The sequence below is a fragment of the Chroicocephalus ridibundus genome, chromosome 8 (assembly GCF_963924245.1).
Source record: "Chroicocephalus ridibundus chromosome 8, bChrRid1.1, whole genome shotgun sequence".
Classification (NCBI taxonomy): Eukaryota; Metazoa; Chordata; class Aves; order Charadriiformes; family Laridae; genus Chroicocephalus; species Chroicocephalus ridibundus.
The window spans coordinates 52852140-52878681 of record NC_086291.1 but is presented as its reverse complement, the minus strand read 5'-3'; the positions used below and the strand labels follow the sequence as shown (position 1 = coordinate 52878681).

The 26542-nt window shown below is 40.7% G+C and overlaps 1 protein-coding gene across 2 annotated transcripts in view; it reads left to right on the top strand.

The window, feature by feature from the left end:
- The window catches only part of USP22 (ubiquitin specific peptidase 22), a 113302-nt gene that overhangs the window by 77123 nt on the left and 9637 nt on the right, over window positions 1–26542 (top strand). For both annotated transcript variants that reach the window (XM_063342935.1, XM_063342933.1), the window contains 4 exons: window positions 8474–8643; window positions 15539–15686; window positions 22926–23031; window positions 24762–24920. In XM_063342935.1, coding sequence (XP_063199005.1) covers window positions 8474–8643; window positions 15539–15686; window positions 22926–23031; window positions 24762–24920 — 583 coding nt within the window. The remainder of the gene's footprint in view (window positions 1–8473; window positions 8644–15538; window positions 15687–22925; window positions 23032–24761; window positions 24921–26542) is intronic.

The window sequence follows — 26542 nt, the reverse complement described above, 5'->3', positions numbered from 1 at the left end:
TCACCCATCTAAATAGTCTTTGTCTTCTGGCGCTGGTGGTCCATACAAGGAGGAATACTTGCTATATTCTGTTCCAGCAGTTCCCGATTCTGGAAGTTCCAGCTTCCAACAGTTAATGATTTTGCTATACACGTACCATTCATGGCATATACTTATTTCCTCCAGTGTACCATCTTTTGTAGCTGGACTCCAGGATTTTCAACTGGAAACAAACTCAAGGACAGTTTCCTGTTGTACACATAAGCAAACTTCTTTCTATTGAGCAATCTGTTATTTCAATAGTAATGGAAAAAATGCAGTGATCCAGAATCCTTTTGCCAGAAATGGAAGGTTAAAGGTGGGTTTTCATTTAGAATGCAGGTATTTCTTTTTCCTAAGATACAATTTTTTTTTTTCCCCCCTTCCAGAAAGCTTTTTTTGATATAATTGCCTTTCTGTTTGTATAGGGTTGGGTAAACTTGTAGTTTGTGGCGCAATGCATAATGCGGTATAGCTGAAATAGTCCTATAATTTATTTTCTCTTCTATTAACAGGAGCTGTTCTTAATAGTCTGATACTGATTGGTTCTGTTTTCGGTGTCTTCCATTTTTAAATTAGTTTTCTTATGCACCTGGGTTCTTATGTTAGAGTTTCCCAGAAGGGATGGTGGTGGAGGGAAACATGCCAACATTAGGTCAGTACGTGTAAGGAAAAAAACCCACTTCATTCTTTTTGTGTGTTTGGAGAGGGTAAGCAGCGCGATAAGTACGGATAAATTTACTTTCTGGTCTAAGCCCAGTACTCTGCAGAGTGGACTTAACTTATGGTTCCCCCAAATGATGTGTGCACAGCTCAGGTATTTAAACTAATGAACGTGTCTTCCAGCTGCACGGGAGTGTCTGTGTGTGTCTATTAGGGCTTCTGGATGGAAGGGGCTGGCTTTTTATTGGGCTTGTGTCGGTGCCAAATGAAAATATTTGTTTGTAATTAAAACAGGAAAATCCAAATCTGTTTTAACAGTATCATCTAAATACATGTACTGTCAGCCTCCCAGAATTGCAGGATTCAACACACGTATACGTGATATTTAATAAGTTTTTTAAGGTAATGGAGTAATATAATATAGAAAAACATTTATATTAATATATTGACTATAACATATATAGAAAAATTGAAAACATGTATGGTAAATCTCATAAGTTAGGAAATACTGCTCTAGAACTCTCTGACTTGAGATTTACAAGGCTTCACTTGAAAGTCAGGTAGAAGCAGAAGAGTGAGTGAAGTTCTCCAGGTTGTGTGTCTTGTGACTGAATAGCTTGAGGGGGCTGGGGGTGGGTGGTGGTGGTGTAGCTCAAGAAAGGTGGTTTGTTTCAGAAGAGATTTACAAGGATTCAAAATGAGCAATGACTAACCTGGCAGCCTTGAATAACTGGAGAAAAGGAGCCAAGTCAGAGAAACGAACACAGCGGAATTTAAGCACGTTTTCACCTGGTTCAGCAGTAACCGAAAGAGGAAAGATTGTTGCCCTGAGTGTTCATCTTAATTTCTTCGGTGTGTCATATAATCAATTGCTAATGGTTTCCATGAAAAAATACTCTGTTTAAGAAAGATTTACTGATCGACCAGTCTGAATCGGTGACTCGGTTTAGAGAGCGCTTGCTCAAGCAGTTGCCCCAGCCCATCTGCTGGGGTTCCTTAGGTACTTGAGGTGCCAGGTCTGCAGGTGGGAGAGGGTCAGGGCCAGGAGGGGATGCAGGGGCAAGAACCCTGGTGCTGCAGCCTTGGTGTCCCTGATCTCGCTGCCTAGCACCGCTCGGAGGGTGGTCTCATCAGTGTTGTGATGTTCTTCAATGTTACGGGGTTTGCTCTTGTTACGAGAGCTCCTAGAACTCTTTTGTGGTTTGTTCATTATTTTTATGCATCGGGATCTCGGCACATCTTTTTCATTCATTTAACTGAATTGTTTTAGTGCAGTCTTCCAAAGCCACGTGTGCATTTTCCCTTCCTACTCCCTTCTCTGTTTTGTGCGGGTTTTTTTCTGTAGCTTGGTGATTATATAAAACTGAGAAAGGTTCAGTGTAGGGATGCACGGTGTTTTCAAGCTTAGCCTCTTGCAAATGTCTATCTTGCAACTCGGCGGTTTAACATCTCAGCATCTTGAGTGGTTCATACTCTTTTAGCATTATGCATTTTCTTTATTGAGTTTCTTCTGCCTCTTGTATATCCTAAACTTCTGCCCTTTTTGGAAATCCTTTTGGATTGACAGAATAGTTTTGCCATTGGTCCAGGCCTTTTCTTGAACCTAAGCGATGTTAGCCAGCGCTGCAGTAGCTTACTCCTATTGCAAGTATTTGGTAGGTCCACTATTAACGGGGTTTTTTTTTGCGGGGGGAAGGCAGGGGAGCAGCAGTCAAAAGTGTACCATAAAAAAAACCTTAACGTCTGACAAAGCTGGTTATTGACTTGAAGGAACTCTGTTTGGGGTTTTAATGTCAGTGTCTGTTGAGGTGTCCTCTCACCAGCAGTAAAACTGGAAGTCCACCCATGGCTGCCTGCGAGGCTCACCACAAAGCTCAAAGTTCTCCTGCAAGGCTGTTGCTGACTGCATGGTCTTAGACCATGGGAGACCACCTTCATTCCACCTGAACAGCAAATTGTGTGCAAGTCTAACTCGCCGCGAAATCATTGCTCTGCGGGTATAGCCTTTAACTTGCTTCTGGGCGGAGTTTTTAGTAGGTTCTGACCATACTCTGGATTTTATAGATGTTTCACAGTTTGTACTCGCACAGCTTTTTTGCTGGAACTCTTTTCTCAAACTCACGCCATCTTCCCGAAGCAGCATTGCTGCTGTGGCGTGGAAACCCACAGAATATCGTGTGGGCATTATTATTAACTCTTGAAATACAGGTGAACAGGGGTGGGGAAATCCCCAAACATTTCATACACTTCTATTCTCTGTATGCTCCTCTAACAGGCACAGGAACCAAAGCCCGTAGCAAAGCCCCTCGGGTTGCTGCAGGCTTCCTCCTAGCCAGTGGCTGACGGGCGTTTCAGTGCAGCCACGTACCGGTCACATAAATCCTTCTGTGTTCCTCATCAAAGCTGTTTGGGGTCTGTGATATTTTTGAATATTATTTTTGCAGTGTTTAAAAGTCAGCTAAACAAAACCCCCAGTTTCTGTCTCGGTACCTTTCCGCGATATAAAGATGGCGTAATACCTAAATACGGTGGCTTATTGCTGAAGGAATAAATTCACGCTTTTGCCTTGTATCTTAGAAGTGGTGGGAAAAGTACAAGACGTGGTTGGCAGAACTCAGGTGAATTTAAAGATAACTTTTGAGAATGTTGTGTCAAAATTTTCTTACTAAAATATGAACTTAATGTGGTCAAACTGTTTGCTTCTACCCTTTAGGAATAAACAAAGGAAAAGAAATTAATTCTTTACAAATTCAAAAGCAAAGCTATAAACCAGTTTGGATTTAAAGAATACAACTCTCACACTTTTGGAAACTCCAATTGTGCTGAACATTTTCTCTTTTTTTTTTTTTTTTTTTTTTCCTCATCCCACCTCCCCCTGTTTATTTTTTCACTTTTAAGGCATATTGCCTCCTGGGTGTTTGCTGGTGGTAGAGACGTTGAATTGTTACATTAGTTTTTAAGATGATGGTTGACTTTTTTTTTTGTTTCATGTAACTTGGCTGCGGCAAAAGCTTATGTAGCTTTTTTGTAAACTGTTGTCAAAATAATGTAATACCGGAGCATGTCATCGGTAAGTTTGTAAAAAATGTTCTGTGAAAACCTCTGAAAAAACCTTTTCTAATGTGTCTAATAATTCGACTCAGTATTTCTGCAGTTACATGTGGGTTTCATGCTGCCACTGAGAAAGGATATTTCAACTGAAGCGATGTGGAAAAAATTCACCAACACTGCATGGTTCTCTTTTCTTTTGATAACTCACGCAATCAGTAGTGTCACAGAATCTCATGCTTTTTCTTGTGTAGACCTGTAATTTCATGTATCTTCATACTGTTGCTTTTGGAAATGAGTAAATTTTTTTTTAAACTTTCTTTCAAAAGGGATTATCTCTTGAATAATTGCTGTCTCTTGAATAATTGCTGTCACTAACCCTATTAGCAAAATTATGCTGCTTCTGGCATGCAAGTGGAACAGGAGTGTCTTGGCCTGGCTGGGGCCAGCGTGTGTAACAGATACGTTCTGGTAATGTATGGTGTGGTCTGCACCTGAAACGTGAGAGCTGAGAGAGAATCTGGTTTTAGTTTTAGGTGCTAAGAAGTAGGGCACTTCTCCCTTGAAATGCATTTTTCAGAAAGACGCTCTTAAATGCTGTTGCAATTCCTGTTGATGAACATAGGATGAAACCCCCAAACTCTTCATTGCCGTTCTGCACTGCTTGTTTCCAGGGCTTGTCTTGAACTCTCTTTAAATATTTCAGTGGGCACTTCCTCAGCTTGCTCCGACTTCTGATGCCGTCTGATGGAGCTTTAGGGAAGTATCAGCACCAGATGGGGAACCGGGAGGGCTGGGGTTAGGGGATGAAAAATCGCTCTAAGGTGTTGCCAGCCTGTGTTTAATGTAAAAAGGCTCTGAAGCTGGCTGTGCTTTAGTGTGTCTGGAATGATATTCTGATTGTCTCACAAAGTTGCATTATATAGTGACCTATGTTCTTGCTTCCAGAACCTTCATTCAAATAAATCACAGTTTCTATGTGGTACTATTTGTTCAGACTGGTTTGTCTTTCCTATCCCAGCGCGGACTAGTTTTAGAGACAAACAGAACCTCTTCCAGGAGAGCAAGACTGGCACCTGATTGGTTTTTCTGTATTTTGTATTCATGTGTGGTCCTCTCGTTTCCCCCCCTTCCCCACCTTTAATAGCTGTACAGTTGCATTTCACAGAGAAGTGGAATTTCCTTATCTTGTTTTGGTTTTTTCATCTCGCCTGCGTGGGTGGACTTGCAGAACCAGTGTTCTAGATCTCCCTGCATCACAGCAAGCGTTGTTGCCCAGTATTGCAGATCTATCACTTAGAGCATTTGAAAAAACAAAGGCTGTTACTGGAAGAAGATTGAAGAACTGAAGCTGACAAAGGTAAGCCAGCTGCTTAGAACCCAGTTTTGAGGCCAAACGTAAAAAGAATTTCCCAGATGGGTTTACCTGTGCTCAAGGCACTGCAGAAGTAGATTCCTTGCTGCTGTGCTGCTTGCCTGTCCAGCACGTGACAGAATGCGGGAAGTGCTCGTAGACCATGCATGACGATTAAAGGGTGTTTTCTTTTTTTATGGTTATACCATACATGACAACTTTGTCGTGCCAGCAATATTAATTTATTCCAATATTTACGTTTACATCAGCAAGGTTCAGAAGTAAAACAGTGCTTTTCTGCTAACTGCGCTTACCACAAGAGCACACATCTGTGAATAGACTGTGTTAAGTATCACACTGGTTGCTCTTGCTCGTTTCAGAAACAGTTTATAAGAAACAGAAATAAAGATAATGCTATGAAGCGCAGCAGAAGTTTGCAAAGTATGACAGCTTCATTACTAGAGGTTGGATCCTGTTGGCAATCCTTAGACAACTAGCCCTCTCCTCCGTCCAGATACGGGCCACTGATTAGATGCTAGTCGAGACAGCTGTTGATGATAGCAAAAGTGGTCTTGCTGCGCTTGAGGGTTTGGCACATTATTTTTCTGTTACTTTATGACCCACACCTTGCAACACTGACTATTCCAGTTAAATATTGCCAGGCTTTATTAATAGGGAGGGAATAGGTGTGGCAGAAAGTCTTCTACATTCTTAATGTTTTATTGACCAGAATGTTGTATAGACTTTAATTTTTAGCTACTTCTCTTTCCAACAAGTAGGTTTTTTTCCATATAAGTTAAGCACAAAAGGATGTGGTGTTCTGAGTTCTGTAAGCTCTTTAGTTTACATACATCAAATTTTGATGTTTTCCAAGGTGCTGCAATTAGTTACGCAGTGTCTTACTGCAGTTCAATGCATCACACCTGTTCCGTTTCAAACGCCAGTTTCAGAGCATGGCAGCTGCAGTCGTTGCTCCCTCAAGGATAAGACTGATGTATGCTCCTTTACGTTTGTCCCTTTTACAGCCAAGTAAGTTCTCATGTTTTGCTACATTCACCTTTTTTTTTTTTTTTTTTTTTTTTTTTTTAATTTTTATTAGGGTTTGGAGTATTCACGTTGCAGCCTTGTCTGTTTTGCAGGTTGGTTTGTCTCGGTTCATTCAAGCGAAGTCATAGCGTACAAAGCCCTCCATTTAGACCCATGAAAAACGGACACCAAAAGACCAAGCGAGTAGAGTGAAGGAAGAGCCGTCGGAGTTTGACGCCTGTAACTAGTCTTCTGGCAGCAACTTTGAGGAAGACTTGATTCTTGTGGTCACAGGGAAAGAAGGTCCAGCCACAGGCATGTAACAAATGATGCTTAATAAATGATTCCAAAAAGCTGCCTTTATGTGTTTGCTTTTACTCGTGATTGCTCAACGAGATGTCGAGAAGAAAAGCGATAGGGGGAGTCTCTAGCTGTACTTCTGGTCTTCTGCACTGTGCAGGCTGCCTTTGAATTCTGGCGCTAACCAGTTTTCCAGGGAGAAATAGGGAGAGACCCTTCTCCTCAAAACACCCTGGTGCCTCTCAGGCATGTTACCGGCTTCTGTGTTGCCCGGTCTGTGGTTTAAATAAAACCAGTAAGTTTTAAATGGAAAAATACAGGGGAGAGGTAGGCAAGAGGTACCGACCAAACATTTCTCCGCTTGCACAGCATGAACACCTTTCTGTTGCGGCGTTGTTTGCAGAGACGTGTAGACTGGGGATAGAAACAGGGTGGCGCACAAAGCTGAAGCATCACGCCGTATTTCAAGCTGCTACAACAAATTAACTATTTAACACTTCGCTAATGTTGTGCGTACACTTGTTGCCTCCCAGCGTGGAAACAAAGCAAATAATTACAGTAAGCGTTCTGCCAGGGAGAAGTTACTATAACGTAATGAGAAACTTTGTCCTCCGCTTTGATAAACAGAAGCAACAGGAAGCTGTTGGAAGGAGGACGGTGTTGCATTAGATACAGGGGAAAAAAAATAATAAATGTACGAAAATAATGTGTCCGTCGCCTCCAGCTCAGAATGCGGTTCCAGCTGATGTAGTGCCGTTTCTTTCTGGTAACGTAGCAACTGGACCACACCTCCTCTGCTGAAAGATGCTAAAGAGCCCTTCGAGCACTATCTGGTGTACTGCAAGGGAACTGCACCATTTTTAATTACCACAGGATTGCCAGCTGATACCTTTTTTTTTTTAACCACACACACACCCCACCCCCCCACACCCCCCATGGAATGGCAAGGAAATTCTTCGTTCTCTGTCAAGTAATCCTGTTTTTTCATTCACTCTTTGTGTAGTAATCCCATTTATATCGCAGAAGAGGACTTTGTTATGATACCGGAATTGTATCTATCAGTGCATTTTATCTTGTTTTGAAGTAAATTTTTGTTTGAAAAATAAGCATTCTTGTGCACCTGATGCTCTTCTCGTTTAGCACTCCTGTATGGTGGTATTATGTTGACATTTTGGAAGAATACTCAAGGATTTGAGCATGTTTTTCTTCTCGCTTAGACTTTGCAAATGACTGAAAGGTTTCCCCACTCCTAACCTCTCTTCTGTTGTGCAACAAAAGAGCTTTCCTTTAAGCATCTTGGTTTCCAAGCACAAGAAATCGTCTCTGGGCATTACTGAACGTTTGACTTAAGGTGTGATGAATCCTCTTATGCCAAGTTGAATTTTTTGATGTATACTGTAGATTGATGTTTAACTTAGCTAAACCAGGTGTGCAACTGGTATTGTTCAGAGTTTCTCTTTAAGGTTGTTTCGTTCGGATTTCGGGTTTTGTACAAAAATAAGATATGCTAAATCTGCACTGGATGTCACAGCCTGACTTGGTTTTGTCGAGGCAGTTTCCTTTGCTGCCTGTCTTAGAAAAATGATTGTTGCATTTTAACAGTACAAAAACCTTATTCTGGCTTTGTGACCTGCATGAGCGAAAGCCTTTTAAACTATCTGAAAACTTACGATCTATTTTAATGTATTGGTTTTGTTCTATAGCGACTTAACCAGTTGTTGTCGTTGCACTTTGGTATCAGTGTGGGGAGGGAGCATGCTTTGGTGGTGTATGGTAAAAACAGCCGTTGCAAAATAATGCTATTGGTGTTGCTGTACTTTGAGGTTTACTTTCTTCAAAGAATTTTAAAATAAACCCTAGTGTAGTTCAGAAAGCTCGTGCAGCTTGTGACTTGAGTACAACAAAATCAATAGCCTACCTAGAAAATATAAAACGGTGTACTTGGAGCCGTGCACAGACAGTAACTCTGGTCATATTGTGAAAACTATATAAAGATGCAGATAAATATACCGTTTCGTTAACTCGATAATGCTTACACTTCCCCTCCCCCATCTCTCTTTATAGGTCTACGAGGGCTAATCAATCTTGGGAACACATGTTTTATGAACTGTATTGTCCAGGCACTTACCCACACTCCACTGCTGCGAGATTTCTTCCTCTCCGACAGGCACAAATGTGAAATGCAAAGCCCCAGCTCATGTCTGGTCTGTGAAATGTCTACGCTTTTTCAGGAGGTGAGTGCTGTTTGCCACAATAGCATCGCCTTTCCACAGATGCTGCCTCGCTCTTACCCCAAAAGGGATTGTGTTCGATTTGCAAATATAAAGGGGTTGCAAATTATGTTTCCCCTCAAGATGTGGCAAAACAGAGGGGTGAAGATCGCGTGAGACCCTACTGTCAAAAATACCCAACTGCTGAAAAGGAAACCGTTGGCCTTAGAAGTCCTATTCTTGAGTCACCCTTGTTTAGTCAAAGCTGGTATTGGAAATAATTACAGTGCTGCCTGCTCTTCTGAGACTGATCTGCAAGTCTTTAGTCTTAAAGCTGAATGTGTGCTTTAATTAAAGGTGCAAGTTGTAACTGGAAAATATGTCACAGGCTCTTGGGTGATGATGGGGATGAGAATAAAGCAGTAGTGTATAGCCTTGTGGTTTAAGGCACTGCATTATGTAGGCCTGCATAAATATTTTAAAGATCTCGATTCGGTGCTTTCTAACAGGCAGAAACATCCTTGCAGGCGTCTCTTAGGTGGAAATCCATTAATGGTCAGGAGGATGTAGAACAGTGAATGTGTTGGTACAGTGTGTGCCTTCCATGTACGAGCTGCTCTTCTTCCCCTTTCTCGTTCAGGTGGCTTTGCAGCGTGCCTTTCTTGCAGGTCTAGTCTGTGCTGTATGAGACAGCACAGTCTTTTCCTTAATTAATAGTCAAAGAGCTTTATTAACTAGCTTAGTTCCACATCTGGGATTATGGCTAGACATGGGCTTCTAGTTTTAAGGTGAGTCTTTGAAAACAAACAAACAAATCTAATGCTGTGCCTTTCCCTTAGTGATAGATCTGCTTTCTTGGTAACTGGCGGGGAGGGGAACGCCACCAAAAATCAGAGGTGGTTAAAAAAAATAAAAAAAAAAAAAGGCAATAGACCATGGTGCCACAGAACGTTTGAGATAGCTGGAGGTGTCTGTACGCACAGCGTGTCTTGTGTATATGCTGTCATGGAATTTCATTCAAACTGAGACCAACCTCAAATAGCTTTACCTTTATCTTGTGATTTTCAATTTGATTTTACTTCTGTGCCTTTTTCACCAGAGGTGATTCTTTTTGGTCATTGCAGGTGAGTTAAACATACATGGAAGGCAAAGTCCCCCTCAGCCATTCCAGTACAAAGTTGTTTTCTGCTCGTACTCAGCACGTGTGTTATTTAGCAACTTTCCATGCTGTTGATCAGTCATTAGCTATATGTTATACTTCTTATTTTTTTGATTTATTTTTCAATTATTCCTGGGTCTATCAGGAAGGGAGGTAAAAACAATAGGCAGGCATACCAATAGGTAGCAGCTGCAGGATTATTGAAACCAGATGTGCAGTTAAATGGGGAAATACCACTCTGCCTCGATTAAAAAAATCCGTCATGGTATAGAAATAACAGTTTCTGTACACTGTTAATATAGAAACCTATTTGTTTATTTTTTTTAAAAAAAAGGTACTATTATAATCTTGATATCCTTTCATCAAGTTGGGGTATAAAGTCTCATTCTGATTAATATCACCACATGCTGTTTACACACATGCATTTTTAAAAAAAACCCTTGGGAAAGGGGAAATGAGTATTATGTTACAGATTGAGGGGCTGGAGGGAAGATCAAGACTGTCTAGGTAATGATTTTTACTTCCATTTTTGTATGTGGAGCCCTGTTGATGGCCTAGGATGCCTCTTGCTAGACTATGTGAAACAAGCATGTAACAAAGACCGGGCTGGTAGCCAAAATGGGGCTTAAACGCAGCATTCGCATTAGTTTCAGTTGTAACCAAGTTTAATTTCACACACAACTTTGGGAATGTCAGCCTTCATTTTCCTTAATCAAAATTCATGCCTACGCTTGCATTAGTTCTAATAATTAATGTTCTGCAACACGAGGGTTTGTGAATGAGGGAAGAGCCGTATCTGTGAGATGAGGCTGTGAAGGCAGCAGTACGGTAGTCTCTGTCCTTATTTCAGGTTGAAATACCGCAGCTCTGTGCTGTGGGAGGACAGCAGAAAGTGACTCAACCGACTTGAAGAAAAACTAGAGCTTAGTCCTCCGCAAGCGAAACTGTAGCGTCGGTAACCAACTCGGTGTATTTTAACTTGCAAGCAGTAAATACCGTGTTATGTGTATAGCTCTGTCAGCACTCACTGTAAAATTCTTTTTCCCAGTGACTTTGAATTTCTCTACATTCAGAATTAAAACCAAAGTCTTGCATTTTTGGAGCAGACTGCTTAGCTTTCGTGTCCCAACTGTAAGCAGGGGTTCTGATGAAGATTCCTACGCTGTTTTTGCAGAGATGAGGTCTGAATGAAGGAAAGCCAACCAGCGGAGATTTCAGTGCTATGGTTAAGAATTCCTTTGTAATTGAATTACCGGGGAAACTTCGGTTCAGGTTCTATCTTGTTTTTACATAGCTTTCCCACCGGGATTAACTGATGTAGTTATCCCAAGGCATCTTACCCAGTGACAAACGATCAGGGCAAGGGTTAACTTCATCTGCCCTCCACCCTTCTTTTCTGAAGGTGTGATCTTAGACAAATGGAATGCCAGGGGATCTGGTGAATGCATGCCAGGAAGAACTCTCCAGCAGAAAAAGAGGCTGGTTTGAACATTAAATGGAAGTTACTATACCTAAATAAGCAGGCTTTGCTATTTTTTTTCTTAAACAGAAAACACTTGTCCCTTTTCTTTGTTTATGATCCTTTAGTTACATAGGTCGTGTGATTTCTCTGTGATAAATAGGAAGCTACAAAGTTCTACCTTGAAGTAGGTTGATGGTGAGTAATGAGTGTCAGATGGTTCTCAGAATTGAGGGTTGGGGGGGGGGGGTTTGTTGTTTTTTTTTTTCTTTTTCCCCTGGTAGCTTTTCTTGCGAATATGCCAAGCATTGAATCTCTGTTTGTTTTAAAAATATCTGACTGCATCGATTAACCTTCTCATTTGTGCTGCTTGAAACCTATTTCTCAATAGAATCATGACATGAATTACACTGCATAAGAAAAGGAATGAAAAGGATTTGGGAATAACAGATAGTGGTGAAACTGGATGGAGGGAAGATAGAACACACAGAATCCGTTCATTGAGCCTTTTGGCTGAAAGGGTTTGTGCGCTACTTTTTACCTACTGGTATTTGTATTTTAGTTTTGCCTCACTAATGAAAATTAATTTCAAGATGGTCCACACCCCCCATGGTTTATAGAAATGATTCACAGAGTGACCCTTCAGGGAGGTAGGATTGGTGGGTCTGTATCTCGGTGTACTCTGTGACTGGAATAGCAAGAATACCTGGGAATAGAGCAGAACGCAGCGCATCCGCTCAGAGATGTAAAGAACAAAGCCTTCTTTATCCCCATCGTTACTCATCCTCATGAGCCTATCAAAGTGCACAGCACAACTACGTGGAGAGTTGAGAAGTGAGGACAGAGAGGAAAGAGGAGATGATTTATGGCTTTGATATCTCAAGATGGTACACTGTTGAAATGGCTTATGTATAAAATAAGTTACAACAAAGGTACAAGGGAGAAAAAGTAGTTAAGGCTCTTTACGTAGACAGAGGCCTTGCATTTTTATAACGGAAAATGCAGTTTTGCCAATTTAGTAAAATCTCTTCTCTGAAATAAGTATAAAACATACAGAGCGTGTGCAGGCAAAATGGTTTTTCTGACTCTTTGAACCATTGCGCTTTGTTGGGAAACCTCCAGTAGGTGTTCTGTTCTCCTGCGTTACCCACTCCCTTTATCCATTGTATATTTTCAGAACGTTTAAAGTCTTAATTGAGAACCAATTCTCAAAGAGGAGGTTTTGGCTTCTCAAGTTGGACTGGAGCCTGCTGTAGGATTTATGCCTATAAGTTCTTGATTACAAAGCTCCGAGACCGTTTAGTTGGTACATATGCAGGATAGATCGACTGTATCTGTTCACGTAATTGGGAAACTTCGATGCATGTGCTTTTGGCAGGAGGAATAGAAAGAAGTACAGATGTGTGTGGTGGTGTTTTGGTTTGTTTTTTTTTTTTAAACCTGACTGGTATATTTTTGGTAACAATAATGCAAAATACAACGCCTAGAATTCTCTAAATCCCCTGTAGATTCTTTCTTTTAGACTCCAAGAGCAAATGTTTTAAGCGCAAAAAAATAAAGTTACTGTTATTTGGGTTGTGTATGAGAATGGAGGCTTTGAATCCTGGTTTGGTTTTTCCCCTTTTTTTTGTCCTGCAACAGCAATTAAAGAGCGTATTACCAAGCATTTTCAGATTGCTTGAACTAGTTCTCTCTGGTATAAACAACTGATACTGCTGAATTGAAAACAAATTTAACAAATTTAAACAAAAATTGTTTTAAACTGTGTTTGGAAGAATCATGCTGTTGAACTGTTTTAAAAGGTGACTTGCAAATACATCATTATTTATATTTATACACTTTAATGAAAAGGTTTGTATAATAGTGATTGAATAAGACTTTACATGGACTGTCTTTTCCTTTTTGTGGATTGGCACAGCTCTGACAGGCTGCTCTTCCCAGCAACAAGGAAATGGCAGAGATGGGATGGCCGTTTTGTACATTCCAGTTAAATATTGCTACTGAATGTGCTCTTTTGTTTCATTTTTGATTTATTAGAATAGTGAAGCTTTCCCCTACCCCCGCGTATATTCACTAGCGTTCTTACTAGGTGTGTGTCTAGTTTCTGTGTGATAATAGCTAATAATTTGGTAAAGCTTCTTGTTAGATTCTAATCCTAATGAAGCACTGGAGAATGTAAAATCTGCTGGCAGGTCTGGTGTCTGCAGTGGAGTAATTACGGAGAGTGCTGTTGGATAAAATGACCGGAGAGCTCTGGGACTAATTGTAAGGAGTGACAGAAGAGAGAAGTTTTATTGCTGCAGTTCCCTGAATTATGTTGAGCAGCAGCTGCGTCAGCAGATTTCAATTACCATACTACTGCTCCAGTCCCTTGGTGTCATTCTTGTTGGCATCAGAGTTAACTATTGATCTTTTTATTTATAGAAGCATTTTGTGGTGGTTGGCCGCAGAGGTATATCTTCTTGTTTGGAAAAAGCGGAGCTTGCAGTAAAGAAATTTCTTCGCTTGGAAATGCACTGAAACCATTTAGAAAACCCTGCAAATATGAGGACTAGATGAGAAGGTTATGCTGCCTTTTGCCTACCTGTCCCTTAAAATACAGTATGTTTTATCTAGGCAGGTTTGTAGCACAATGCCAGTGCTTGCGCTGATGTAAAATGCTCAGAGGCTGGGCAGGGAGAAATTTAGGGGAAGGAAGGGGGAAGGAAGCCTGCTTTTCCACTAAAAGTGAGAAATTTTATACTGCTGGGGTTTTAAATCTTAGTTTTGATCTGTGCGGCTTACTGTCTTCTGTTTGGGAAGAGTAACTGAAAATAAACTGCTATCAATTTGATAGGATCTTGGCAAAGCATAATCATAGATTTGCAGGCACCCTTTACTGGCAAATACCTTTTCCAAAAGTTGGGGAAGGCAAAATGACTTAGAAATTTTCACTTAGTAGAAATAAAATGTTACCCCGTTAAATACAACCTGAAGCCCAAGGGCATAAACAGTTTTGGGCCTTTTCTGGCTCCCTGCAGGGACACCACAAGCATCTCTGCTTTGCTTTTGGAAGGGGAACCGTGGTGCGGGGGCTTGGGAGTAGACACAGAAGCCGGCGTGCCGGAGAGGGGACTGTGAGCTTTAGTCTCAGACCCGGTGCCAGGGCTGGCAGCAGCAGCGAGGACCCGGGAAGATAAAAGTAGAAGAGTTGCAGCGATAGCACTCGGATGGAAATGGAGAGGGTAAAGGAAGGAGCTGAACCCCGACCTGGGGAAATACAGACCCTTAGTGCTGGGGGGGTGTTGTGGGGTTTTTTTGGTGTTTTTAAGGTGGGACCTGGCGGGTTTTTATTTTTTAAAACAAACAAACAAACAAACAAAAAAACCCAGCACGAATTTCTGTAGGTAGTTATCTGTCCTCCTCTTCTGCGCTGCTTTACCTCCCCAGCTGTGTGTCACCGCTCCGCAGTGGGGTTTCACATCACGGTTTTGCTGACTGAATAATTCGTCTGTGTCCTCTAATACTCTTCTGGCAAAATCACCTGGGGCAATTTCAGTCGCTACGATAGCCAGCTCATCAGATCTTGACTGAAGCTGATTAAGAAGCAGATGCAGGAGCTGGTCCAGGACCAGAACTCCGGCAGCGACACCCTGCAGGAGCGGTGACGTGCAGCTGACGCTGGGACGGGTGAATGAAGTGTATCTTCAGCTCTGCGGACAGCTGGGCTGAATAAAGTTGTTTCTAAAGCCTTGCGCTGCTGTAGTGATACAGTAAAAGGCCAATGAGGCTGCTATCCTGCTTGGAAGTTTATCGGTAAGGTGGGACCATGCACAGCCACTGGGTGCGGAGAGTTGCCGTGGCTTGGTTCAGGGGCTGGATGGCACTTAGCATCTGATATCCTCATCTTCACGGTTTGTCCTGATTTTGGGGGGGGGGGCATGTAATTTGTGAATGAAATTGCTGAGCTCTTTCAAATGTAGGATTTTTTTTTTCCCCCCCCTCAGGTTATTTTAATAAAAACCAGTTGTATCAGTAAGGAATTTTTGAGTATTGTTCCCCCTTCCCCTTTATTTATTTATTTTACCTTAATCCATCAAAATGAAGGAATTTCAAGGGAGAAAACCGAGGTGCTCAGTTCTGAGATCACTTCTTCTATATTATGTGATAAAAAGCTGTTTCTGTATTTTATTATTGAGGCCATCAGAATTAAATGGTTTAAATTTATTTGACAAATTGCACTCATTTAAGTTTTTAATAATGAAATGCACTGAGGCTGTGTAACTTGTTAACAGTCATGTCCTTCTCTTTGCTTTGAGCAGTTTTACTCTGGGCACCGATCTCCTCACATTCCATATAGGTTATTGCACCTGGTATGGACTCATGCACGGCATTTAGCAGGGTACGAGCAACAAGATGCACACGAGTTCCTCATTGCTGCATTAGATGTGCTACACAGACACTGCAAAGGTAAGGCTTGCACCCAGTCTTCAACCAACAAGGAATATTGGATCAAAAGGAGGTAGAAAAATCTCATTTTGAATCAAGCGGAGTGTCTTTCGGTACAGCAGTCTTAGCAAATTCCTTTTAAAATGTTTGGTAGACTTAAAGGAAAAGATTTATAAAGAAATAAACCATTCCCACTGTCAGAAATTACCTAGAGTTAGAAGCAGACAAGCCTGTACATTGATTTGAATCACCATCGTGTTCTTCTCTTATTGGCTGTGAGTCACTGTCTTTTCTTTTAAATTGCCATTTTAATTCTATTTATACTTGAGGTTGTTAGAACTCTTACTCAGTGTGTCATGGGACTGATGAAAATAACATAGGGGAAGCTATGGCTGTTCTGCTTAAATATTATTCTGCTGTATTTATGATGCCCAATTGCTTACAGAAATGTGAATAAGAAAAAAAAAATAATTTGGTTTTAGTATCTCTTATTAGTCTGTATATAAAAATGTGGAATTCTACAATATGGTAAAAATATTCAGTGACGTGCTTTTAGAGATGAAGTATGTAAGTCTTGAACTGATTTGGTAATATGATAGAAAATTATGTATTTCATGTTAGTTGACTGAACTAAATCTGAACTGAAAATTTCCCAATCTGTCAATGTTTGTTCTAGCTTGATTCACTTAAACACAGAAATTTTTGCTATTCTTGTTGGGGAAAAATACTAGGGTTGATACTAGCAAAACAAACAAAAATCCCTGGTCACTAAAAATAAGCTTTAAAGCACTCAACTTTCCTCTAGTGCTCTTAGAAAAAGCACTCAGCGATTAGTTGTTTGGCTTATCACAGGACTATCAAAGGGAGGGCTGCTTTGAAATAGTTTGAAGTCTTGCTTTTATCTTTGAGATAGCCTCACATGGTAGCAGATGTGCTTGTTCAGATCCATAATAGGTGTCCTCCAAAAGAGTCTTCTCCAAAAAGGGTACTTCTAAGGAAAGGAGAGCAGTCCTTTTGTAATTACTAATATCTGTCATTTGACAATCGCTAACTGAAATTCAATAAGCCTAATGAAACCAGTGCTGAAGTACCGTAAGGAATAGTCTACCCAAATACTGACCTCTCGCTTCTTCACACTGAATAAACTCAGCTGTGAACAGAAATTCTTCATGGTTCCCGTAAAGTTTCCGAACCACCGATGTAACAAATCTTGAAGCTTTTTCATCATCTTTGGTATAAAATGGTGTTCGTACTTCTTCTCTGCTTCCCGATTCGTTCATGAGGGAGTAGCAGTCTCTTCTCAGGATTGTAAAGAAGAAACTTGCAACAATAAAGGTCCCTGCACTCTTTTCAGACTGATAAAGAATCTGAAAAGTTTTACTTATTTATTAAAGTGTGGTTTGGCTTTAAATGGAGAGTCTATCTTATGTATCTTCTGGAATTGCCAACGCAATCAAGCTTTCTCAACGGTTTCTTTATTGTTGGTTCTATTTGGCCTCTGCAGCCTGAATGAAAATGGAACTGGGATTTGTCCTAAAACTTAGAATTATATGTTGGAAACTTTGGAAAGAGTGTGTGTACACGTGTGGATTCTTTTACTACTGGGTGGATATCACAGATGTGTTGAAAACGCAGACTTCTGAATTGATACCAAGTTTCATAACGGTTTCAGCCAGTTTGAATTGAATTGAGGGGTTTTGCGCCCTTGGTACTGAGCTTTTTGACTTGTGGCAAATCAGTACAAGGACTGAAATTCAGTTATTTAATGGACATCCTTAAGTTTGAGCTAGTTGCATGGACACAATTAAGCTGTTACAGTGCTACTAGTGGGAAGGCATTAGCTCTAGATCCCTGACATCTGTGCACCTAGATCTTTAAATCTCTGTTTCTGAACAAATGGACTTTTATTAAACTACGGTAAATAATCTATTCCACATCAAGGTAATTTAAAAGAAGCGGTTGAGCAGTTGTGTGGGAACCAAACCAGTTTATCTGAACCAGAATTTCAAGTATGGTTGTGATAAACAGCTTTTGGAATGAACTAGTTTGCTATGTAATGAGAAAGTTTTCCCACTTACATACTTGTGCGTGCACACAGACACACACATACAGGTATACACATGTAAAAACATTATTACTAATAGTGAGAATACATCCTGAAGCTACAATAAGCAAATAATATCTCCTTTGCAAGTATTAAATATTTATTTTACTGAATCAAAAACGCTTTTAAAGCTTCCAGTCAATAGTAATCAAGTTTAGAATTAATACATGATGAAGTAAAATAAAGTATAGGGAAAAGTTTTGTCCAAAGGCCCTAGCTTTTGGATGTTATTGATGATCACCAGGGCTTCAGGCACCAAAGTAAACAAAAGCATTCCTTATGTTAAGAACTATATAAATATCCAGTGATATTTGTTTGGCTGACACTGGTAATTTATCCCTTTTCCATTCCATTTACTCTGCTTTTTAGGAAGTGTTGTAACGCAAGTCCGAGCAGGCTGTGAATGCTCGGTATTGATATCTGGCGTTGCCTAAATTAGGAAAAGTAGATTGTTTTGATGGGCATTTAAAGATAAGTTTTGTAATACGCCATCATAAAAGCATAAAATCAACGGCCCTGAGATTCTCATAGGGGCTGGCCCAGGTAGTTGTTTAGTCGTTGTAAATGCTGGTTGAATATATACTTTTAGTGGCATCTGTGAAGTTTGGGAAGCCCAGGATACCTGTGTGATCACCATGTCTCAGAGTTATAGCTCTCCTCCTCCTGGCACTGTTGTGTTGAGCCGTGGCATCTGTGCAGGGCGTACTCTGGACACTTAACAGGGCTCCTCTCTGCTGCTGCACTAACATAAAATGCTTCTGAATAAAAAGAAATCGAGCCTGTCATGCATGTGCTTCATTCCAACTGCTGGAGCGGGATGGACTAACTGGAAAGTAGCATTATGGTGAAGGGGAAAAAAAAAAAAAAAGGCTTAGCTATTAGTTATTCCTCTTGCTCTACCATTCACCCAAAGTGTGCCCCAACTAAAAAAGCGAGAACTTTCTTGAATCTGAATGCTTTTCCCCGCGCTGCTCCTATAAATGACATTTAAAGCTGTACCTGCATTTCATGCTATTCCGGTCTCTTGCTGGTTTGATTGTGCTCGGAGTTCTGCAGTGTTTCTGGTACCTTGGCATTTGTGGTCCTTCTCACCACAAAAGCTTCCAAATGAGGTTCACAGCTCGCTCTCCGTCAGATATTACTCTGCCTCAGATATTAGCTTCTTTGCCAGAGTAGTGCCATAAACACCATGCTGCTTCCCCAGAGTAATGCCGTGAACAGCCTGGCTGTGTAGGTAACGGCCACCTTCTTTCTATTAAAGTCTAACCATTCGCCTGGATGTTGGCATGTATTGCCTTTGATCTTTAAAATACACGGCAACTTTGTTTTTTCAGTCTCTGAATGTGTTTGGATCATAGAAGATGATGGTGATCACACATTGATCTGTTGCTTCTTGCATAGTTTCTGGGATTCCTCTGTGAAAAACAAGTAGAAAAGTATACTCTGCTCGTTGTGTGGGATCCTTCAGGAGTTCTAGGGCTCTTTGTTTCTTAGAGGAATGTAAATAATGGGTATTTCTGCCCAGTCTGTAAAGCATTAGGTCAGCTTCTAGTCAACACGACAAATACATCTTAATTATCAGTGCTGTGGAAGAAATTCAGGGTTCTAATTCTGCAAACTCTCATGAGGGTTAAGGTTCCAGTCATCCAAATACTTCGTAGTTTACTAGATTTCTTTCAGACATATTCAAACTTGTTATTTTCTTATATGGAGCAAGGCTGCAATTCAAAAGTTAATGTTCAGCCCAGGGAAATCACTGGCTGTATTTTAATTTTTCTTTTATTGCAAGAGCAGCAACAGTCAAGCAGAGATGCGTGTTTGTACACAAAGGTTCAAAAAGCAAGACAGAGAAATTGAAGTAATCCTATATTTGTATCCCAAACGTTACTCAGCCAATGTCATTCAGTTGTCTAACAAAGGAAGCGTAGTACTTTAAAGCTGATTATTCCTCATCTGTCTGGTTTTCATGAAGCATTTTGCATTCATCTTTAACAAGGTCTGCTACAAAGCTAATTTGAAGCCTGGTGCTAGGTATCATGACAGAAAAAGAATGCTGTGCTGAGATTTGGGAGTAAACCACTACCCTGCTCTGTCAATTCTGCATGGTATTCTTAGGAACTGGTAAAGCATATGCTTGTGAAACATGTCATCTGCTACGCTCCGTATAAACTTATGTGTACGCTGCTTCGTCATAACGAATAGCAGGCACGTGTTCACAACACTGGGAGCCCAAGGAAAGCAGAGAAGTCAACAGTAATGTCTTGTTTTGATAAATGCCGCTTTTAAAATCTGGCAATTTTTTAATTCCGTTAATTCCTCTTTCTCATTTGGAATTCTCATTCTCTCTACATACTGGAAGTTGGAGGCAAAATGTGTTTATTTTATTTCAAAACCAAAAGCAATGTTAAAAAGTATAGCTATTCTTACAGTTGTTACTTATGATTTACTTTTACTATATTGAATGCGTATATATTTGAACACAAGTTAATATGCTTCGTTATTGCACCGATGCAGTAGTATCTTCTGTGTTGGTTGGTTTTTTTTTTTTTAAAGACTCGCACTTAATTTGAATCCAAACTTTCTGCCATTCCCATAATTACATTAGTGTATACATTCATGTATTTTCAAATCTGGTTTTAGTCTTGTGCTGACCATTCTCTTACAAGAAGCTGCTGATTTCCCTAGTAGGAATTATGTCCAACTTGGAGAACAAAATGTAGGAGACTAAAACCTGCTTTGTGAGACAGAAATGTTGAAGGGAACCTTAACTTAAGCACAACAATCTCGCAGCTTCTAGTTGTCAGCTGCATAATATACCTCCTCTCAGCATCTGTTACACATTGACAACTGTGAGTAGGTGGTAATCTTACTTCTTTCCCCGCCCCCCCCCCCCCTCCTCTCCAACCAAATGTCATGGGAAATAACGTTGAGTGGGTAATGCCCTTCTGTTTTGCTGGGAACAAGCTCGCAGGATATTCTTTGGAGACCCTCTCGTCACTGATCCTAATTGAGTTGTATAATTGAAAAGGGAGCGTTGGTTCTCTCCCGTGGGCGGAGATGGCTGGCTGTTAAAGGTGTCCGACGGGGACGTTACCTGTGGTCCAGTGACAATCTCTAGACACTGCTTCTCTGCTTCTGCCCCCTTGAAACAAAACAGGGAGATAATGTATGAAATGGTGAGATTACAAGGATGTGGCAGTTGCGTGTTGTTTCTTTAAAAAGAAAAAGCGTAGTTTTAAAAACAAGGATAAAAAACATTTTAAAAAAAAAAAGGACAAAAACCATTTTGAAAATCCACATGTAGTCTTTAAAGCTTATAAGTGATCTTTTTCTAAAGGTGAAGAGTGTCTTGTACAGTCTCTCTACTGTATGCTCTGTTCATTAGCTTAGCATAATTGAGACCTTAAAAAGATCATAAGTTCAGTAAGATTTAGCTGAAATTCCCATCAAGAAATGCCTGAGACCGGGTCTGATAACCCCCGACTTGAACCTTGTACATTTGAAAGCTAATTTTAGAGTGTTTTGTTCAAGAGCCTTTTTAAGGCAACAGTATGCTTTTCTTGACAATTGAAACAGGAGTTTCTAAAGCGGGCAGCGGAGTGAGAGCTGTTCTGAGGCATTTAGGATCTCATTAACTGAAGTGGCCCATTGCAGCTCAGTAGGTATCACCTATGTCTGCTTTTCCACGCTTAGGATCGGGCGGAACCTTTGTCGGTTTACATAATACTTTCCAACAAACTTCACTGGGGGGAAAAAAAAAAAATCTCATTCCCTTCTGCGGGAAGAAGACTCCAGCCTTAGGCATAAGAAAAGTGGTGGGTTTTTGCCCTATGCTTTTGGTTTCTTTCGGTGTTTTTTTTTTACATGCTTGACTAGAAATTAATTATTTTTGAGGAATAGCTCTGATTTGAGGACTCAGCAACTTGGTATTTGATTTCTGAAACTGAAATACCTCCTAGTAAGTTAAAGATACTAGGAAATCTGGCAAAACTTGATTCTGTCTTAGCAGTTTGTGTTGTAGGAGGTTGGAAGACATCTTAAGATGTACTTTACAATTACAAAATAATTAGCTGGTGCTGTGATATAGTTTGTGTGTGCCTCTCTGTTTACCGAGCAAACCCGATTGCATCTGTCCTGCCCAGGAAGAATAAGCAATACAGTCTTGGAAAGCAAAGAAAAAGTGTCTCGCTCCTGGCTCACCTATGGCGAGTGGAAGGAGCGTGCTTTAAAGCTGTGAACTGTGCCGAGAAATTTTTGGCTATTTAACGGTCTGGTTAGTCTAAGAAAGCTGAACTGGCCTAATCACAGCACTCAAATCATAAAAATGAATTGCCGTGCTCCCAAGACCTGCAGTGACAGTTCATAACGCCTAAAAGATGGGTATGCGTTCATTGTGCCCCTTGGGAACTTAGAGGATTGTGGTGTCTCTGAAGAAGCTGGAGGAAGACACGGCACTTATCTGCCCACTTCAGATAAGGACATCTTTCATTTTCTCACTGGTGAAAACCTGAATGGAAAGTACACGTTTATGTTGAAAGGACGGGACGCAGGGAGCAGGCTGGAGGTTAACGGGTCCTAAATCTCCCCTCACTACTCTGAGAAGTTGACTGGGGTAGAATTAAAAAGCAGCATCTGCTGACGGCTTCTCCTCTGTGTTCGTTTGGGGAAGTAACGTGCTATCGAATGCTCTGCCTAAGCAGAAATTAGTGCTTCTGTGGTAAAGAGCTGGCCATTTGTTTAGATGCAAATGGTGCACGGTGGCCCTCTAAGTGAAGTTTCAATGGTCTTCTTCATGAACCACCTTGGCAGCTCCTTCATCTTAGGAGCTGATTTTACACCAGATAGGGCAAAGCAAATCTCTGTAAAGGGAGATAGGGCTATACCCTGAAAAAGGGGTTGGCTGACAGCTGATACGGCTTAAAGCTTCGCCTCTGCAGGAGTTAACCTTCTGATTACAGTCTGTATTTTGCTAGGAGTTCTCTTCTTGTTTCCTTGGTTTTCTTTAATCACATCTTCAGGGTTCCATGTTGTCTATGTGAGCATGCAGGATGTTTATAAGTTTGTGTTGTAAGGAGTTACTGGAGACATAGTCCAAGACAAAGCACTGTTCCCTAGGAGGATTTTTGACTTCTGAGTCTGTGTTTGCGTTCCTCCAGGTGATGACAATGGGAAGAAGGCCAACAACCCCAACCACTGTAACTGCATCATAGACCAAATCTTCACAGGCGGACTGCAGTCTGATGTTACCTGTCAAGTCTGCCAGTAAGTACTCTTTTTCTAATTCTCCGAACTTCTGTTAATTCCTAACTCTTGATTCGAAGCTGTAGACCCCCCAGAACAACAGCGTATACTGAATCTTTTCTTTCTTGAATACCGATAAAATACCAGCAAAATGCCAGCAAGACAAGAACAGTTTAAATACGGCATCAGCTAGATGCAATCAATTACTAGTTAACTGGCATATATTAAGACATACCAAAAAAAGCTACCTGAAAAGTACCACAGGCTTATGGACATGAAGTCGATAAAAATTTTCTTTAAGTCCATAGAAATTTTTACTAGTCTGTAAAGGATTGTTCTTTTCCAAGTTCACAAGGAAAAGACTTCCACGATCTCTTTGGTTTTGAAAGCATGGAATTGCCACTACATTTGAAGAAAATTCGGATACGCAACCCTACTTTCCTTCAGTTAGGAGCCTCATGTATCATCAGGAGAGGTTTCAAAGAGGCTGATAATAACAGAATCTCAGATACCAGCAAGTGAATGTTTTACAAGAGTAAGGAAAAACGTACTTGTTGTTCTGCTCTGTGTACTGGAGCAAGTTGACTTCTCTTTCAGGGTGTTTGGTGTTGCCATAGTGCAGAAGTCAGAGTTCTTGTTTTTTGTTCTGTCTCGCATTCTTTATAATTACGCACGCTGTCCTGCAGATGGACTGTTGTGCTCCGCTTGTTTGAATCCGCTTTTATTCTCAGTTTCCTGGAGAGATTTGCAAAAGATTTACTGTAAGGAAAACGGATGAAATTTTGTTCTTTGCCTCATAGAGCCACAGAATCCTTATATGATAATAAAAAGCTTGATGTGTTGTGACACAATATTAGCATTGATAAAACTGTAACAAAAGAAGTTTCCTTTTGAAAATTGACAACTCTTGCACAAATGAAGCTGGAGAGAAGGCAGAATATTGTAGGCTTAATGAGAGCACAGAGGGAAAGACACTAGTTTTAGAGGAAGAGAACTCAAAAATAAGCATAATGAGTACTAACAGAAAATGCTTCCGAACTAGGAGCTTAGAACCTTGAAGTTCTGGACTTCCCTTAAAAATATAAATACTGGAAGAAAAGATTTGAGTTAATACAAGCTAATACTTTAAGAAGCTTTTTCTATAGTCTAGCTGTTGGCTTGTCTTCAGCTGTGTTGTAGAGAAATCTGATCGAGAACATACGCTGCTGCTTGATGTGTTTATTCTTTGGCCCCTCAAATTCCAAATGCTCTGAGAGATGCTACTATGAACTGCAAAGCTTAATTCAGTGCACTACTGTCTAGCAAAAAATATTTGTCTCTCTCTTTATTGAAGTAGCCTTAAACACAGTCTTGACCAGAGACCCATGCTTCTAGACTAGTTGGATTGTGCGTAGCTGTCGTCATAGATGTTGGCTGGTTTATACTGGTCAGTGGTATATCCACTGCCGATCTCTGAGTAACCCTGCTTGTTCCCTTCGAGTCACAGGGCTCCAGTGAGTGGGAGAATGTGTTAAATGCGTCTATTTTGCATTTAGTACATCACAGCACATACATTTCCTAAAACATATGGCTTTTGAATATTTGGGAAAACACTGTGGAGCAACTGTATTTTCTGTCATCTTTGAGTGCCCTCTAGGGGTGATGTAGATCCCGTAGTTCTTAAAAGTAAGTATCTGGTGTTCACCCTAAAGTGGGAGAAACTTAATTTTACTTCCTTTAAACATGTGTTAAAACTGCTTTCTTTTTCATAGTGGCGTTTCCACAACGATAGACCCATTTTGGGACATCAGTTTGGATTTGCCAGGCTCCTCTACCCCGTTCTGGCCACTGAGTCCGGGGAGTGATGGCAGTGTCGTAAATGGGGAAAGCCATGTATCGGGCACCACCACTCTCACAGACTGCTTGCGAAGGTATGACATGAGACAAATACAATTTTGGTGGGGTAAAAAGCATTTGGCTTCATTCTGTTCTCCAGGTGGCACTGAACAATGGGAGTAAGTGATGCTTTGTCACGGCATTATCCCCAAATAGCATTCTAATACACGTTTTACTTGTTTTGCATAAGAGAAAGTGAGAAGGCAGAGAAGGCTCAGAGCAACAGAAGGCCTAACAATAAGCAATCAAAACCAGTTGCCACGCAATGCAAAAAGAAAACAAATTTTACATTGGCTGCTGCCAGGCAATGTGCTTTTAAACGATTGAAACCACTAGTGTCTGTCTCCATGTTCCTGGTTCTGTCAGCTAAGCAAGCGCATAAAAAGAGTTCACGATGCATTTAATATTTGTCTAAATGGTAACAGCAAGTATGAAGCTGATTTTGCTCTAAGCAGAGCTGAAGGTCAGCTACCGCCAGCTTGGTTGCGGGGATGGCGTTAAGAATTAAAGGAAAGGAGCTTTCAAAAAGAAAAGATAATTTTGAGCAGGAAACTTAGGCATCTTGGAAACGGGTAACCGGAGAGAATGTCATGGCTTCATATGCAGTTAACTTGGATCTTTTAGCAGATCTGACAGTCACTGTCGTGTGGCAAATGAAGATATCTGAGGAAGAGGTTATCTGTAGACTGGGGCAAAGCTAATCCTCTTGAAATAAAAATTCATAGCCTCTGACATCTGATTACTAACCTTCTTGATACTTTTAAGATCAATAATTTTAAGAAAACAAGGGAACTAATACAAATGAGAAAGTGCTGATGCAGGAATGCAGCAAGAGGCAAAACTGGGCGAATTTTGTTTTTCTTCAATTTGGGGATTAGTAGAATCAGAGAGAGGTGATGATAGGGAAGGAGAAACATACAGGTTCGAAGATAGCCTCAAAAATTACGGATTTTGGAAAGAAGTTGAACTCTTGATGGATAAAGAAGATGGGTCTAGGTGTTTACCAAAAATTAGCAAGGGGGTAGAGTATTAGATTCCAATATTTCACAATATTTCATCTCAAAAATCGTAGTTGTAACGCAGCCCCGGGAGATGATTTATTTGCCCTGTGGAAGTCTAAACTTGGAGGAAGAGACTTAGCGGTCCATCTTCCTAGCCTTTTCTGTGCTGACAGTTTCTGAAAAAGTGAGAGATATTTTGCTTTAGTGTGTTGTGAGAACACAGAGGTAGTTTATTTTCTCTAAGCAGCTCCCTGTTCTGTAATGGTCTCTTCCTATAGCTCCCTTGAGCATTTCTGTCTGAAAATTTTGAAAGAGATTTTTCTAGTTGTCAACACTTGGGTTTTCTTGGAAGATATCTGTATTTTTGAAGAGAACTTTGTGTTTACAGCCCTTTCCATCTCAGAGCTTTGATCCTAGCCCTGGAGGGCTACAAGCTAGGAGAGTGTCCTGCAGACTAGCGTGCAGCTGAGCACAGAAGTCGTGTCATCTTGCTTCAGAACTTCCATATCCAATGTTTTTGCTTCTGAAAACAAAAGATCTTTGCTTTCTGTATGAAAATCAGCTGTGCTGTTGTAGGAGAAGAAATAACATTTTGCTCCTTTCTGAGACAGTGATGCATTTCAGTGCAGTGTTCCCAAGTACAGCAACGATAAATG